This window comes from Diceros bicornis, chromosome 5 (genome assembly GCF_020826845.1).
Source record: "Diceros bicornis minor isolate mBicDic1 chromosome 5, mDicBic1.mat.cur, whole genome shotgun sequence".
NCBI lineage: Eukaryota > Metazoa > Chordata > Mammalia > Perissodactyla > Rhinocerotidae > Diceros > Diceros bicornis.
The window spans coordinates 39,205,866-39,221,936 of NC_080744.1; the positions used below are offsets into that span (position 1 = coordinate 39,205,866).

The window sequence follows — 16,071 nt, forward strand, 5'->3', positions numbered from 1 at the left end:
TGAAATCAGTCCAAATCAGATTCCCAAGAGATAAAAAATTTTTTTATTTCAATGCACAGCTATAGCATTCATATACCATGGCCTGGGGCTGGGGAGGAGGGCGGGGATACTAAATTTGCCTTGTCCCCAAGAGGGAGTTAAGTAGCTAAGTCACCCTTCACTCCCAGCACAGACCCTCAGAAGCCCCAGATCCTGAGCTCCAGATATCAGGATTTAAGGGTAGGGCTTACCCTGCTCCAGAAAAGTTCATACAGCCTGCTTCCAGGAAGGCAAGCCTTCTGCTCCTTTGTCTCCTGCCCACCCGTAGGACACAAAGCCCTTCTGTCTGGCCAGGTATCTGCTGGTGAACCCCAGGAGAATGCATCCATCTCTTCATCTGTAGTAGCTATACTAGATCTCTGATCCCCCATTTTGGAGCATCCCTGAGGTCAGTCTCTGGAGGTACTGCTGACGCAGAGCCGGCAACTGGGGATAGAGCTCAAAGCCCTCTAGGAGGGCAGAATTAGGAAGCTTATAGTGGAGGAGGTGCCGCCGGAGACCCTACAAAAAGGGAGGAAACTTCATGAATTGGGTAGTGAGATCCTGTTGAGATCTCTGTCCCTGAAGACCCTCTATTCTCCCCCCATCTAGGATGTGCCCCACCTACCTCATCTGCCAGCAGCCAAGTTTTCTGCAGCATGCTCCTGCGGGCAGCCTTTACCTCGTCCTAGAGGCAGAACAGGGACAGGTGGCACTGGGCCAAGGGCTGGTACCCATCACTGGCTTGCCTGGCCCTCACCTCCTCCCCAGAAGCAGCTCATCGCAGGCTCCCTTCCTCCTTATGGAGATGGGGATGTAACTTACTGAGCTCTTTGGGTCCTGGGAGAAGATGAAGCTGTTGACATGGGCCACAGCCACAACATAGAGCACGGGGCACCAGCGTGGACGGAGTGCACCAGTAACCAGGGCCCGGAAGTAGAGCTGAAGGAGGGCCAAGTTGTCTTCAGGAGGCCCTGTGTAGCACTCCAGGGACACAGGCAACTGTGACAGGGGAAATGAGACATGTTGGGTGAAGGTGGGAATGCGTATCACCCAAATGCAGGGTGGGTGGCTTATGGTCACATGAACCAAGTCACGAGGGCAGAGATCAGGTCCTAGACAGACACGTGTCCCTCTCTGCCACAAGGATCAAGGTGAAAGACTAAAGAGCTGGAAAGCAGGGGAAGCTGGGAAACTGAGAAGAAGCTGTGAATTTTTACTGCCTACCACTACTTGTTTAATCCATGTAAAATTAAAACTTTCAAAATGTCATCTTCAACTGCTCAATTATATTGTCAAATCTTTCAAAAGTTCATGTTCTTTGGACCACTAATTCTCTTTCTAAAAATTATTATTAATTCCATGCAAAAATGATTATGAGAGAAATAGAGATAAAGTTAATGTCCAATGGTGTTTATTACAGTGCTACTTAAAATAGCAAAAAATCAGAAACAACTTCCATGCCCACCAAGCGGTTCTGATAAAATAAATTGGGGGATACCTACACAATGGATTATTATGTAATAATAAAAAATGTTGATTTATTAGAATATTAATGATGTAGGGAATGCTTATTATGTAATGTTAAATGAAGAAAACATTATGCAGTGATCCCAATTTTATAAAAATATATATGCACATAAAAAAGACTAGAAAAAGACAAATCAAAATCAAAATGGTTACCACTGGGCAGTGGCATTACGGATAACTGGAATGTTCTTTTTAATTCTTAAAAATATTTTATATTTTTAGTTTTTTATATAAAATATACACTTATATTTTATATACAAATATCGTGTATTTATATATTAAAATATTTATATTTTAAGTTTACCAGAATAAGTTATAATGAAAATAAAAAAAATAAATCTTACAAAAAAATAGTAACTCTTTACAGCTTATAAGTTTAACTCCTTAGCCTGATATTTGAGGCCCTCTAAGGCTTTATTAGTCTTGTTTCCAACAAGTTCCCAAACTGAAATCTGTTCTAGACTCCTCCCTCCTCCCACCCTGTCATACTCCTTTCTGCCTCTGAGCTTTTGCTTATGCTGTTCCACTAGGTACATCCTGCCCTTCCTCCTCAACAATCCAAATTCTACGCAACCTGCAAAACCCAGATCAATCCCCACTTCTACAAAGCCTTCTCCTTATGGGAGGCCCACTTTGATCTTTTCCTTCTCTGAATCCTGACTAACACCTAGAATTTGAATGATTTAGAACTATGTTGGTTTTTTAGTACATCTCTTCTTATCTAGATTATAGCAGCTCAGGAGCAAGAGCCATGTTTGTTAATAATAACAAACATCCACTATATGCCAGATACCATGTTAAACCCTTTTCATGGGGGCCAGCCCCGCGACCTAGTGGTTAAGTTCCATGCACGCCACTTTGGCAGCCCAGGTTTGGGGGTTTGGATCCCGGGCGCGGACCTACACCACGTCCCTCCCCCATCTCTCCCCATGCTGTGGCAGCAACCCACATACAAAGTAGAGGAAGACTGGCACAGATGTTAGCTCTGGGCTAATCTTCCTCAGCACAAGAAAAAAAAAAAACTTTTCATGGATTCTCTTAATCTCCTCAAAGCCCCTCAGAGGTAAGATAAGGAACTGAGGTCCACCAAAGCTCCCCACAGCTTGGGACTGCCCCCAAGGTCCAGTGTGGGTGCCCATGGTAGGCTCTGCTGGGCTGAGAAAGTACCTGGGTCAGAGGCAGGCCCAGAGCTCGCAAGGCTCCCACGTGCTCCCCAAAGAGGGTGAGACGCAAGGTGACGCTGAACCGACGCTGCAGGGGAAGGAGTACCAGAGCCCCGAAGAGGTGGTCTCCAAAAGAGACAGACTCAAAGTGCTCCAGGAAGTTGGCATAGAGGTCAGGGAAAGACGTCAGACCAGGAAGTGGGCAATCCAAGTTGAGGTTTGGCAAGACTTCGGGCTGGCAGAGCTGGGCCAGGAGGGCTGCCACCAGATGTTGTATTGGGGTCTCCCGGAACAGTTCACTGTCCACCAGGAACACACACATGAGCCGTGCCAGGCGGGCAGCAGGAGGTACAGCCCAGAGGGCCTGGGGGCGCCAGCTCTCTAGGACTAGCACCCACTGCAGGGCCCGCATGGCTGTGCCCACAGTGTCAGCAGGAGGGAGCCCCGAGGGAGTGTCTGAGGCCCGGTGGTAGAGGTGAATCAATGGCAGGAAAGGCCAGTCAGTGGGCAGCAGTGGCGCCTTAGGCACAGGGAGCAGCAGGGCTGGGATTCGCTGTAGCTCCCCTCGATGCACGGCCTGGGAGGCTAGCAGACTGGCTCGGGCCAGTGAGCAGTGGGTCAGGTAGCAGCTGCGAATGCTGGGGAGGTCCTGGCAGGCCTGAGCTAGTTGAGGCCCTCGTCCACACCCAGGGTCCCTGCCACTCCCTAAGGACAGCCGGTCAGAGAAGTCAGCTGCCTCAGGACCCCCTGAAGCTCTTTCCCTGTAAAAGAATCCAAAAGCCAAAAATGAGGGCTGGAACCACAGCACCCAGAAGGCCATGCCAGCTCTCCAGGGCTTCCCAGCGGCTCCTAGGTCCAATCCTACTCCTCCCTGTTCCCCTAATAACCTGCCATGCAGTGTGTGTAGCACTTAAGAGGATGGACACTAGAGCCAGCTGCCTGGGTGCGAATTTATAGAACTTCTCTGTGCCTCAGTTTCTTCACAGTAAAATGGAGATGATAATGATAATACCTATTTCTTTTTTTTTTTTTTGTAATTTTTTTTTGTGAGATCAGCCCTATGCTAACATCTGCCAATCCTCCTCTTTTTTCTGACGAGGAAGACTGGTCCTGGGCTAACATCCGTGCCCATCTTCCTCTACTTTATATGGGACGCCGCCACAGCATGGCTTGCCTTGCCAAGCAGTGCGTCGGTGCGCGCCCGGGATCCGAACTGGCGAACCTCGGGCTGCCGCAGCAGAGCCCGTGCACTTAACTGCTTGCGCCACAGGGCTGGCCCCAATAATACCTATTTCATGGTACAGGTAAAATACTTAAAATATAGACAAATACTTAAGAGACTACCAGACAAAGAGTAAGCACTGAGTAACTGTTAGCTATTACATGTGTGTAGCTAGTTTATATACCACTTTTAGCCATATAGTCACACTGAAGTCTCATGATATTCTCTAGTGTGGTTATCCTCATCCTCGCTTCACTGATGAGGAAATGCAAGGTCAGACAGGTTAAGTGTAATCCATGGAAGAAAGAGAATGAAACCCAGGTCTCCTAGTTGCAAATTCAAGGCTGCTCTGTCAACAATCACAGCAGCCTCTCAAAGGGCTGAGTTGATGCCACCAACCCTGGACTTACGGGAGGAACTCTGGCCGGAATATACAGCTCAGCAGTAGCTCATGGGCGAGGTGCTCGCTTCCGGGCAGCAGCCGGCTCAGCAGGGCCAAGGCCACGCCATGATGGAGGACAGCATTTGTGGCCGGCTCTGGCTGGAGTGTTGCCTGTGGACAGAACAACCAGGAGGCAGCAGGGAGAGAGGGTGAGACGGGACAAAGCAAAAAGCAGTGAAGAAGAGGAGATAAGCAAAGGGATATATGCTGAAGGGCACAGAGCCTTGGCGTGTCTGGAGGAAAGCAGGAGCTGGCGGTCTGCCAGAAGCGGCACAGGTTCCAGAGAAGCAGGATGCAGCTAATGCAGGGCGGGGTGGGGAGGAACCGACACAGACAGACAGGGGTACCCACCGTTCTCTGAGCCAGAGTGAGTGCCAGGTACTGCAGGTGGTACTCATGGCGCAGGGCCCACGCAGAGAAGGGTGTGAGGTGTGGAGCAGCCACAGGAGCCACACATTGGAGGAAGTAGTTCTGGAGTCCTGGGGCAGCCAATATGGCGGCCAGCTGAGGAAAAGCAAGCTTGTTCAGATCTAGAAGGTGACTTTGATTCCTTCTGGGGCTCCCCAGATAGCTCCCTCCTCCCTAGCCAAACTCAGAGAAATTGCTACGGGCAGAAAAGGCCTCCCTTCCCAAGGGGCACCCTCCCCCTTTCTTTCTGACTCCTGCTATCTTGGTCCCCTGTCTGGCCCCTAACCAGGCGCCCACAGCTCACCTGGCCACATAGCCCCTTGTGGATCTGGGCCAGGGTGTTGAAAAGAGAGAGGAGGGCAGTGAGAAACGGGAAGGGGGAGGCTGAGCCAGCTAGACTGAGAGGGGGGCGGCCTCCTGTACAGCCCAGTGACACGAGGCTGGAGAGAGTTTCAGGGGCTGGAGCACAGGACAGCGGGTTGCAGAGAGGGGAGCAGCGCCTGAGGGCAAAACAGAGAAGTTGATGGGGGCTCTGGCCTGATGTGCGCCAGGCTGGAAAAGAGCTGCTTGGTCTGCGACCAAGGCCAGCAGGGGCTTGGCTCTGCAAACGAGTGCCCACATTCCTCAGAGCTCACCGTAACTGCTGCCTGCTAGGGATTCAGGTTTCCCTCAGGCTGAGGGGTTCCACTTGGGATGAATTAGGAAGCTAAACCCAGGAATTCCACAAGGAGAGAAACCGCCTCCTCACTCCCCTCCACAAAACCACACACACAGTACATACCCAAGGGAATCGCACAGGCTGCCCAGAGTGGGCTGGTTCAGCAAGGGCAGCAGCAGCTCCTCTGACAGGCCCTCCATGTCCTGAAGCCAGTCCCCTGGGCACAAGCTTGGCTGGAGGATCAAGGGGCTCACTGAGCTGATGGCCAAGGACACCTATTCTCCTAGACCCTGTGAACCCAGGCTAAGCCCATGATTCCAAGAGCCCCAAAGAGCCAGTGTTTGGAGGCTTCTGCCTTCTGACCCTTCTGGAGGGAGAGAAGACCCCGAGGCTGCTCCGGCACCCACTCTCTAGGGCTCCTAAGAGAGCATAAAGGCTCCAGGGAGACTGATCTGCTGTTTGGGGTCTCTGGTCCCCACCAACATGGCTCCTTGGAAGCTCCACTGGATATGGAGGTGGAAAGAGGAGGAAAGGTGGGAGGAAAAAGGTGGAGAGTAGGAAAAGGTGGGAATGGGGAGGCAGGAGTGGAGAGGTGGAGACAGAGGGAGAAAGAGGGTGGAGGGGTAAGATGGAGGCAGGACACCCAGGGCATGGTGGAAGGCAGACAGGCAACACTCACCTGCTGGCTCCAGGCCTGGTAGTAGGCGTCCAGGAAGAGCAGGCAGGCAGTGGGCACCGGGCCCAGGGCACTCCACATCTCAGGTCTGGGCAGCAACTTCAAGGTCTGTCTTAGACATGGCTCCACGAGAGGCTGGAGCCCAGACACCTGTGTCCAAGTGATCAAGGAAGAGGTGGCCGACAGACTGGCCTCAGCAGAGTCACTACAGGAGTGCCAAAAGGGGCTGCAGTGAGGATCTGGCACCTTAACCCCCCTTTAAGCTCTAGCAACCCTCTCCCTGTGGAGGAGCACTCCCACCTGTCCCAGAGCTCCTGGTAGGACATCCCTGCTGGCAGCTCAGGGCTGTAACCTACCTGCTGCGTTCAGGGGCAGTACTGCTGGCTGCCAGGGTCAGCTGAGTGAGGAGAGAGAGCAACGAGGCTATCCGCTGCATGGATAGGGGCTGAGGGGAGTGGGGGCTGAGCTCCTTGGGTACAGCCTGCAGGGCCTGCATCAGCACTGGGTATAGCTCCCTGGGGGAGAACAATTACTGCCTTCAGTGTATGAAGGGAGATGGACATGTCAGACACAAGGCAAGGCCCCGCCCAGGGATCTGCAGCCGGTTAAGGAGGAGCAGGAGGAAGAGGCCCAGGGCTGGGTACTCTTGGAAGGCTTCAAGAGGGAAGGAAGGCTGGGGGCTGAAGGGAAGGAGGTAGCATTGCAAAGCTTCCCCCCAAGAGGGAATGTAAATCTGATTTCGCCAAGACACAAATGCTGTTGTGCACAGAATGTGGTTAACCCTGTTTTGTTCCACTTTCCCCAGCTAGTCCTGATCCCTAAGCCTTCTTCATTCCTCCCAGAATCCCCTCTTCTTCATTCTCAGCCTCCTTCCAAGACTGAAACCTGAGCAAGGCTGAGTCACCAGGTTAGGCAAGAATGCAGAACCACGGGGGTCTACAAGGGAACCTACCCCCAGCTCTCCTCACCGGTAAAGGTCACCACCCTGGCCATAGGAGGCGGCCACAGCCCACAGACGGAAGGACTCGGTGCTCAGAGTCTCGGCTTCCTCCAGGGGCAAGGCCAGTTCCTGCGGAGGCTCAGCTATAAAGCGGCGCAGGCGGCTCCGGAGATCAAAGCTGCTCAACTGGGGGTGGGCAGAGAGTCTGGGGATCAGAGTTAGCTGGGGGTCCCAAGTTTCAAGCTTGAGGTTCTCTCACTACAGAGATTGGCTCAACTCAGCCAATGTCCCAGCCCTGTTCCAGGTCCCTCTTAGTGCCACAGGGTCATAGCTCTGGGCAAGGGTGAAACTACCTCATCCCTCCCCCCGTCCCTCCTCCTTCCTTCCCTCCCTCCCTTTCTCCTTCCCTCCTTTTAGCAAGCACTTGCTGGGCACCTTTTCTAGGGCTACTTGGCTACAGGTGATGGGTGCCTATGTGTATGTAGCTCTTCTGGTCTGGGTCCAGGGAACAGAGAGCCCTCCCTTCATATGACAGCAGAGTAGGGCTACAGGATACACTAGGCTCCAGGTGACTAGGTTCCTGCCTGGTGATTTCTGTTGCATTTCTAAGCAATTGGAACAGATATGAAGAGGAAGATGGCATGAGCAGGCCACCTAGAGTCCAGGGGCCATGCTTAGCCCCCAACCCAGCCCTGTCTCGAGTCTCCCATCCCTGCCCTGTGTCCTGCTCACCAGCCGGGCAGCAATATTCCTACCAGCCGAGGCCAGGACACGAAGCAGTTTCATGGCAGTAGCACAGGGCACTTTGTGTAGACTGGGGGTAGGCCCCACCCCCATGGGGGACCAGCTGGTGGGCAGGAACTCTTGAACCACGGTCTCTATCAGCCGAGGGCACTCTAGGACCTGTGGGAATAGGAGGAAAGGGGAAGTAGGGAGGCTGTGGGTCAAGACCAGGCCCAGCTATGCTCTCTGCCCATTCCCTGCCTCCTTCTCTTTCTCACCCTTGTGGCTGACTCCAGGGAATGCCGGGCCAGGCGGATGAGCACAGCCAGGATGTCAAGGACCACAGAAGGTCCGGGGCAGGTCACCTCTAGCACGTAGCGCAGCCGAGGCAGCAGATTAGTGGCCAGAAGCCCCTGAGGATCAGAGGGGTAAACTCATTGCCAAATGCAGCTGGGCCCCAGGCCTTGATGACCCTCCTGCCCGACACGTGCTTGCCCTCAAGGTCATGGGACACGTGCAGCTGCCCCAGCACATTTACCTTGATGACATCATGTCGGGCCAGGTCAGATGGAGGCCAGTTTCCTTCCTGAGGACTCTTCATTTTTGCTTTTTCTGTTGGGGGCTCTTCGTCCTCATCCTCGTCCTCCTTGTCCTCCTGGCTGGGCATCAGAGGGAACACCAAAGCTCCATGGTACCAGGAGAAGGTGCTGTCGAGGAGCTCCTGCCAGAGGAAAAAGAGTGAGGGTGGGAAAAAGAAGAAGAGGTCAGGCCAAGAAATGGGTCCAGGAGGAGAGGGCAGAAGCTACCCACCAAGGACAGAGGCAAGGCTCCTGGGCTTTGGGGCCTTCAGGAGAAGAGGCTGATGCTGCCATCCCAATCTCTGCTCTGCCCGGCAAAGCCTTAGCAATGAGGGCAGGCCTGGCAGGAGGAGTAGGGACCCTGATGCCTCGAAACCCCGTTCCTATCCCTGCTGTACCTCATCTCCAGGAGCCACCAGCAGAGCCCGAAGAGCCTGGACAGCAGCTGCGATGACCCCATCCACTCTGTCATCCAGGGAGAAGCGCAGCAGGAAGAGGAAACCAGCATCCAAAAGGAGGTGCAAGACACTGCCCACTAGCTGGTCCCCAAACTCACCAGCCTGGGCCTTAGGGGCAGGAGGATAAAATCTTGTTGAAGATGCTGAAGTTATAGAGTCTTTGTCCTAACCCTTCACTTGCCGACCTCTGACCCTGGGTTTGTCCCGTTCCCAGTCTGACCCACAGACCACCAGTGTATGGGCTAGTGAGCCAGAGTGAAAAGGGCAGGAGGTGGGAAAGTGTAAGGTTGGGGGGTGAAGGGTGGGGGGACAGGACCAGGCCAGCAGTCCACTCACTCTGCCGATGACCTGGGCCAACACATGCAGTGCTAGTGCTCTCTGCTGGGACACCCGGCTGCGCGTCAGATGGAACAGCTCCTGAAGGGAGTACCCTGCTCTCTGGGGCAGGGACAAGAAGTCAGAAGGAGCCAAGACACAGGGCAGCCCCCTCCAACAAACACGCAGCAACCCTATATGCCAGGCACTGAGTTAGGTGTCAAGGGGAAGACAAAGAGAAGTAAGTGCTACTCTTGCTTCTGCTCTCCATGGATCCTCAAACTGGTACAGAAGATAGGACTTGCATACCAGTAACCGCAGCATAAGGCAGGTCAGGAATAAGGTAGTAATCAGTGTTTAACTTGCACCAGAGACCAGGAGAGAGAGAGAACGGAGACCTGGAAAAGTGATCTGGTCTCAGTGGGTGGATAGAGCTTCAACAGCCTGGCACGGAACAAACAGTAAAGGCATTCCCCAGAACGCGCTTCAGGAACTGAGCCCTGGAGGTCCTTGAGCACAGGGTGTATGTGGGAAGAAGGCAGGAGAAGGTCCAGCAGGAGTGAGGGAGGCAGAGCTGTAGGGTCAGCAGGGACAGACTGTGGAAGGACTGTCTTGCCAGGCTAAGGAGCCAAGATTGTATTCTGTGAGCAGAGGGAAGCCAGGAAACTTTCCAAGGTAAGGCATGGCCTGAGATCGACGAGAGGGAATCAGTATGGCAGCCCCATGAGGGACAGAATAGCATGGCAGAGAGAGTGGAAGACTGAGCAGACAAGAGGGAGCAAGGCTCTTATCTAGGAAACATCATGGGGAGGTAACAGACACAGAATTGGCAGGTTCTGGCAACTGACTGGAATGTGAGGGAACGAGGAAAAAGATTTCGAGCCTAAGAACCTGAATGGACAGCAAGGCCATGACTGGAACAGAGCACATAGGAGTCCAAGGCAACTGATCAGAGGTCCTTTTCCACATGGCTGAAAAGCAGGGAGAGCTGCCCAGTCCTCCCTGGGCTCCACGCCTCACCTCCGCCTCCTCTCCATGGTGGTGCAGGCCCAGATGGGTGGGAAGGTCCACGTCGGGGGCCAGTAGCTCTCCCTGAAGACTGAATCGGGCCTGCATCCTCTAACGGGGAGAGAAAAAGGATCACGGGCTGGGGCAGCAGCAACTTCCCCATACCACTCCTCACCTTTAATCCCAGGCCTCTCAGGACATAGCTCCTGACTCTACCCCCGAATGGAAATGGGGCTCCTCTGGCCTTGGGGGCAAGGCAGGGAGAGGAGGCTGAGTGTAAAGGACAGATGTTTCTCAAGCTTGGGGGAAGAGAAGGGCCTGATACAAGAGCTGGTACAAGAGCTGCAGCCCCACTTCCACCCCGCCCACCCCTTGTAGGCCAGCTGGCCCTCCTCACCTCCTGCGTCTGCTGCCGCCGGAGTGGGGGCAGGTCTTGGGTCCAATGGAGCTTCTCCAGCTCAACAGTGTCCATGTGCAGCCATTCTTTGTGGGGGGTCATGGGCAGTGCCAGAGCTGGGGGGATAGAAGCAGAGCAGTATTCCCTAAGGGTCTCAGCTCACTGATCCACTGGGGTCCCAGCCATCACCCAGCAGCTGCCACATCCACCTCTGCCCAAGGGTCTGGCAGCCTCTGCCCTCAGCTAGGGCTAATGGCATGGCCCAGGGGCTAGAACTCCTGGGAATAGGGCGAATGTCTCAGATATGACAGAACATACCCATTCCTGGGCTCTAGCCCCCTGCTGACCCCAATGATTTGTTGGGAGGGCAAAGAGGAAGAGGTGGAGGTTAAGGAAGAGAAGAGAGGAGGAAGGGAGGACCACATACACCAGGGAAAACATAGTTCTCAACTCTCTAGTACCAACCTTCTAAAGGAGCAAGAGTAGGGACAATAAGGAAGGGGCAGCTACACCGCTTCAGCACAGCAAGATAACAGATACACACCCACAGCATCCTCCTCCTTCCTCACCCCAACCCCCACCCAACCTGCTCAGTAGGCCCAGAGCTCATCCAGGGGCAGGAGGTTCCTGGCTCTCATAATCCAATTTCTTCTTTTGTTAATCACTAATAAAATAATCCAGTTCCTGGGAAATGAGTGCTCCCACTGGCCTCTCTGCTTCAGGTCTGGCATATCCATAAGACCTGCGTCAGATTCTTCCTCTCCCATCACCCTGGCCCTGCCACCTTCCTCACAACACTGAGAACAGAGGCAAAAAGAACTGTGGGACGGATGGAGCCAGAGCCGGGGCAGCTACTGCAAAGGCAGGGGGCAGACGGTTTGCTGGCAGAGGGGGCCATTCAGCTACCACACTCTGCTGCCTCTTACCAGGGAAGGGAGAGAAGGAACAGTCACAGGACTAGAAAACAGGAAGCATGTGCAGGAAGAATATATGCATTAGCAAGTGAAGACTGATTTCAAGCCAATAATGAGGATGAATGTTAGATGTCCAAGGAGAGAGAAGATTCTCTCTTTTTCCCTTCTGCCGGGCCTAGGAGAAGGGATACTTTCCTCTACTTTTATTCCCAAAAAGATGTTCATCCTCCTCCAAACCTGGGGCTCCTGGCTCCTGCTCATCTTCCCGCCTGGGCTCACTGGCATGACGAGCTGGCAGGATGGGCTCCTCTCCAGTGACCTCAACAGAGGGGCCTCCTGGCCTCTGTTCCTCTGCGGCCTTCTCTCCTTGCACGTGGGTGTGGCTGCAAGATCTCAAGAAGGCAACCAGGCTGGGATCTGGAGGAGAGATGGAGGGGAGAGTAGGTGGGGGCAGATCCACCCCAGTCTCCTACAGACCTGAGACGTGCTGAATGCTGCCTGCCTATGAGTGCCAGGACAAGCCACTTCCCAGCCCTGACCTGGGCCCCCTGGGCTCTCTTGGGGCCCCAGTGACCCATATCTGTCAGAGACCTGCCTGCCCACCTTTCACTCCACCCTTCACAGTCCCCTGACCCACCCAGGTCCCTCTGCCCATCCCTGTGTTTGGCTCCAGGTCAGAGGCCCAAATAAGTGCCTGGGGAATAAATGAATGAATGCTGACTAGGGCCAAAGAGTAGGCATTTAGGGGAATAATTTCTCTCACTTTCAGCTAATTTATTTATGCACAAATATTCACTAAAAACCTAATATATGCTATGTTCTATATAGGTGCTAGATATACAGTTTGGAACAAGACTGACTTGGTGCTACTGTTTGGGTGAACAGACACGAGGAGGGAGGTGTAGTATAGTATAGCGTCATATAACAGAGCACTCTGTGGCTGTGCTATAATACAGTGTATTATTATAGCTTACAGAGTAAGCTATAATAATAAGTGTATATCACACTAGCGTAGTATGGTACACACAGTACAGGGGTTAAGAGCCGGGCCTGTGACACCAGATACACCTGGGTTTACACCTCATCTGTGTTCCTTACCAGCTCTGTGACCTTGGGGAGGATTTCTTAAGTAGTGAGCCTCAGTTTTTTTTTTTCACAAGTGAATGAGGTTAGTACCACCTATCTCACAGGAACGGTTTGAAGACAGCATGAAATAATGCATTAAAGTACTCAGCACAGTGCCTGGCACTCACAGTAAGCCTTCCTCCATAAATGGCAGTCCCTTTCTAGCCCAGTCTGGGCAGGAAAGCCAGGTGCCCTTACCAAGCTGAGCCAGCAACCGCTGCTGTTCCTGCAGGATCTCCTCAGGAGCCATGGCTTGCAGTCTCGCTACATTTTCTTCATGGATGATCTGGGCTTCCTGCTCAGCCTCCTGGCCCCTGAGCCCCTTCCCTGTGACCAGATGGGGTCCCTGGAAGCTGTAGCTGCCACAGGGAAGCTGGCTGCCCTGCTCCCTAGGTGTGAGTGCCTCACAGGTCACAGCACCTGGAAGAAGTGTATGATGAGTTTCATCATCTCACCCTAACTGGGCCTTCTGGCCCTCTTCTCTAATCCCATTAGTCCTAGAGACAGATGAAGGCCCAGAGCTTTCCCAGGCATGGAGTGAAGACGCCTTTGGGTCTGGCATAGAACTCCAGACACCCTGGGGTTGGGTCAGGGTGGTGATCTCTCCACTCATTCTTCCCCTTGGACTTATATGAGAAGGTTTCCCTCAGAAACATCCTACTTTCTGACTCTTCTCTTGGATGTCTAGAAAGCCACCGGCCTGTATGGGCCTGTTCCCAGCTCTTCTGCTAGTAATTTGTATCATTAAAGGACCCTTGGCCTACATCTTTATTTTACAGTCTCTGGCAGACACTTCTATCCTTTTCCTTTCTCCTAGGGGTGAGTAATGGCCTGACCTCTCCCTGCACCTAAGACCCAGATGTGGACCCAAGCTACCCACACTCAATACTCTAAGTGGGGATAGAGGCAGCTTTCTCTTTAGATGGCTCAAATGCACTTCATATTTGAGGCAGGGAAGACATATAGCCAAAGATGACTAAGATTGTGTCTTACAAAAAGGGCGAGCCCAAGCCTCCTCAGTCCCAGCTCACCCTCTGGTGGGTCCAGGGTAGACACAACTTCTCTAACTGGTGGGACTCCGGCTTCAGACACTCTCCTTGCTGCAATTTCTTGGGCAAAGATGCTTCTCTTACCAGATGTTGCTGCCTTCCCCTATGGGACAAAAAGAAAACCCAGGTGACTGACGCTCATTACCCCATTTTCTTCTCAACCTCTTTATACCAAAGTCCCTGGAACAAAAAGATACAAGAGACTTGCTCAATCTTCCAGGGTTGCAACCCTAGTCTCAGAAAAAGCAGGGCTCTATAGGAGCATAGGTCTTGGGTTGGACTTCTAGCTCTTCTATCCGTTACATGTGTGGTGTTGGACAAGTTATTTATCGTTGCAGGGGTCTCACTTACCTCATCTGAAAAATGGGAATAATGATACCTACCTTACATGGTTGTTACGAGGATTAAATGAAGTAATGTCTATAAAGTGCTTAGTATGGCGCTGCTTTAACAACAGAATTGCTTATCATTATTAAGATTATCAGCCGGGGGAAGATGCACTATGAGGCTCACCTGACTGTCCCCTAAGCACCATCTAAGGTTACCCCTGCCTACCTGTCTCCCCTGTAAGCGATGGAATACAGGAGGGAAAGCAACACCACTGGGCATAGGCAGATTCACAGCCACTGAACTCGTATCTCGTTCCTGCAGCAAGAAAGCACAACGTAATGAAGACATAGAGATTTTCCCAGGCTGGACCCTATCCCACCAGCCCCAGTTCTGTATGACTAGAACCTTATCTAGGGAGTCATGAACCCACCTTGCTTCTTAGGGCACAGTGACTCTAAACCAGCCCCCAACCTGATAAAGTCTCACCTTTCCGAATCATCCTCTATTCATAAGGCTCCCTACCCCCACCCAATATCCTTGCTGCCTGAAGACACCTCGTCCCACTTAGCCAGGGTGAGACGCACAATAATCTTAGTCAAGACAGCAGTGATGTGCTGATCATGCCTGTTCAGCCTCTCTTCAGGGTCCTCATGTTCAGGCAGGGGACAGCTGGGGCTGGGCCTGGCTCTCTTCGGGGGAGCAGGAACCAAGGCTGGGGGTAAATCTGGGAGATCTGAGAAAGACAAAAACCCAAATGTGAGGATACTCATACCTTCCCAGGAAGAGACTGAGGTCTAAGGGGAAGCCAAAGAAAGAAAGGCAGCTTCTATGGGGCCTTGGCTCAAGCTGTGTCACCTTGGGTAAGATATTTAACCTCTTTGAGCCTCAGTTTCTTCAAATGTAAAAATGAGGCTGCAGCAACAGAAGCTATGCAGTGTCTGAAATAATGATGGGGCAGAATCCAGCCACATATGAAGAGGAAGGGAACCCTAAGGCTGCACCCTCTCTCTTTCTCAGCCTCACAGCCACAGCCACTCACTGTCCAGCATCACCACATCCCGGTGATCCTGCATTGGAGGCTGGTCCGGTTTACTGTCGCCATTTCTCCTACTTCCTTTCTTCACCAATTGTACCGCAGGGGCTGCACCAGCTGCAAGAAACTGACTCTGGAAGCGCAGCAGGTCCACCTCGGACTCCCCTGGCTTTGGTCTTGACAGCATCTTGACACTCCAGCTGCCTCCCCAGTGTAACTCTTTCCAGTACTGCTTCAGTGTGGGGATTCCCTCTCATTCACCCTTAAAAGCAATAAAAATGATGGGCCCTCTGCAATGGAACCCTGATTCTCTTTATTGTGCATCAGAGAAGACTCTCTTTTTCCTTCTGTTCATGTCAACTCATTCTTCCTCATTCATATCTTATTGTCATTTCCTCTTTATTTAGCCCTCCCTGATGTCATCAGCCTAGCAACAATATTTACTGCCAACTTAGATTGTTTACAATCTGTGGATGATAAAAACTCTCAGGAACAACTGTAGGGGAAATAAGGAAAATGCCATCAGGAGCCAGGCAGATAAATGTGTCATACCAAGGAGTGATGATTCTGTATAAAACTGGAGAGAACATGCCTAACCTAGAGATATTCAAATTATTAAAAACTTTGGCCTGTAAAAGATCAATATATAAAAGTCATTTGTATTGCTATATACTAGCAAAAAACAATGAGAAAATGAAATTAAGAAAACATTCCATTTACAATAGCATCAAAAAGAATAAAATACTTCGGGAAAAATTTCCCCAAAGAATTACAAAACTTGTATACAGTCGGGCCCCACAACTGCCACTAGGGCTCTGCGGTCGCGGGCGCCCCTAGACCACCGCGTCAGCAGAGAGAAATCACCGAGACTCAGCCTTTGCTACCCGCGGATGGAAGGCCGTGCCCGGGATCTCCGCACCGAAGACGCCGCGGCCGCTCCTGTGCAGACCAAACACACTCGGGCAGGCTCCGACAAAGGAACTTAACACCCTGCACAGAGCCCTCCGCCGGGGTCCCCTGAAGTCCGTTCCTCCAGCCCAGTCACCTACTTGCTCTAAGACCTCCCGGGCGCCGCCATCTTGCC

At 52.4% G+C, this 16,071-nt stretch overlaps 1 protein-coding gene across 2 annotated transcripts; it reads right to left on the reverse strand.

Moving 5' to 3' along the window:
- Nucleotides 1-20: 20 nt before the first annotated feature.
- RPAP1 (RNA polymerase II associated protein 1) lies at nucleotides 21-16,071 on the reverse strand. Of its 2 annotated transcripts, none has more exons than XM_058541282.1 (25): nucleotides 16,037-16,071; nucleotides 14,994-15,249; nucleotides 14,539-14,687; nucleotides 14,180-14,269; nucleotides 13,607-13,727; nucleotides 12,774-12,995; nucleotides 11,688-11,867; nucleotides 10,537-10,652; nucleotides 10,152-10,250; nucleotides 9,153-9,254; nucleotides 8,757-8,924; nucleotides 8,319-8,501; nucleotides 8,059-8,193; nucleotides 7,790-7,960; nucleotides 7,086-7,243; nucleotides 6,474-6,632; nucleotides 6,121-6,322; nucleotides 5,565-5,674; nucleotides 5,088-5,283; nucleotides 4,727-4,879; nucleotides 4,344-4,486; nucleotides 2,716-3,472; nucleotides 844-1,020; nucleotides 647-706; nucleotides 21-540 (listed from the first exon to the last, which is right to left on the reverse strand). In XM_058541282.1, exons 2-25 carry the CDS (start codon nucleotides 15,172-15,174, stop codon nucleotides 391-393), a joined length of 4,182 nt encoding a protein of 1,393 aa, XP_058397265.1. In that variant the 5' UTR covers nucleotides 15,175-15,249; nucleotides 16,037-16,071; the 3' UTR covers nucleotides 21-390. The 2 variants fall into 2 exon arrangements, with proteins under 2 accessions (XP_058397265.1, XP_058397266.1); XM_058541283.1 differs by lacking the exon at nucleotides 16,037-16,071 and adding an exon at nucleotides 15,708-16,027.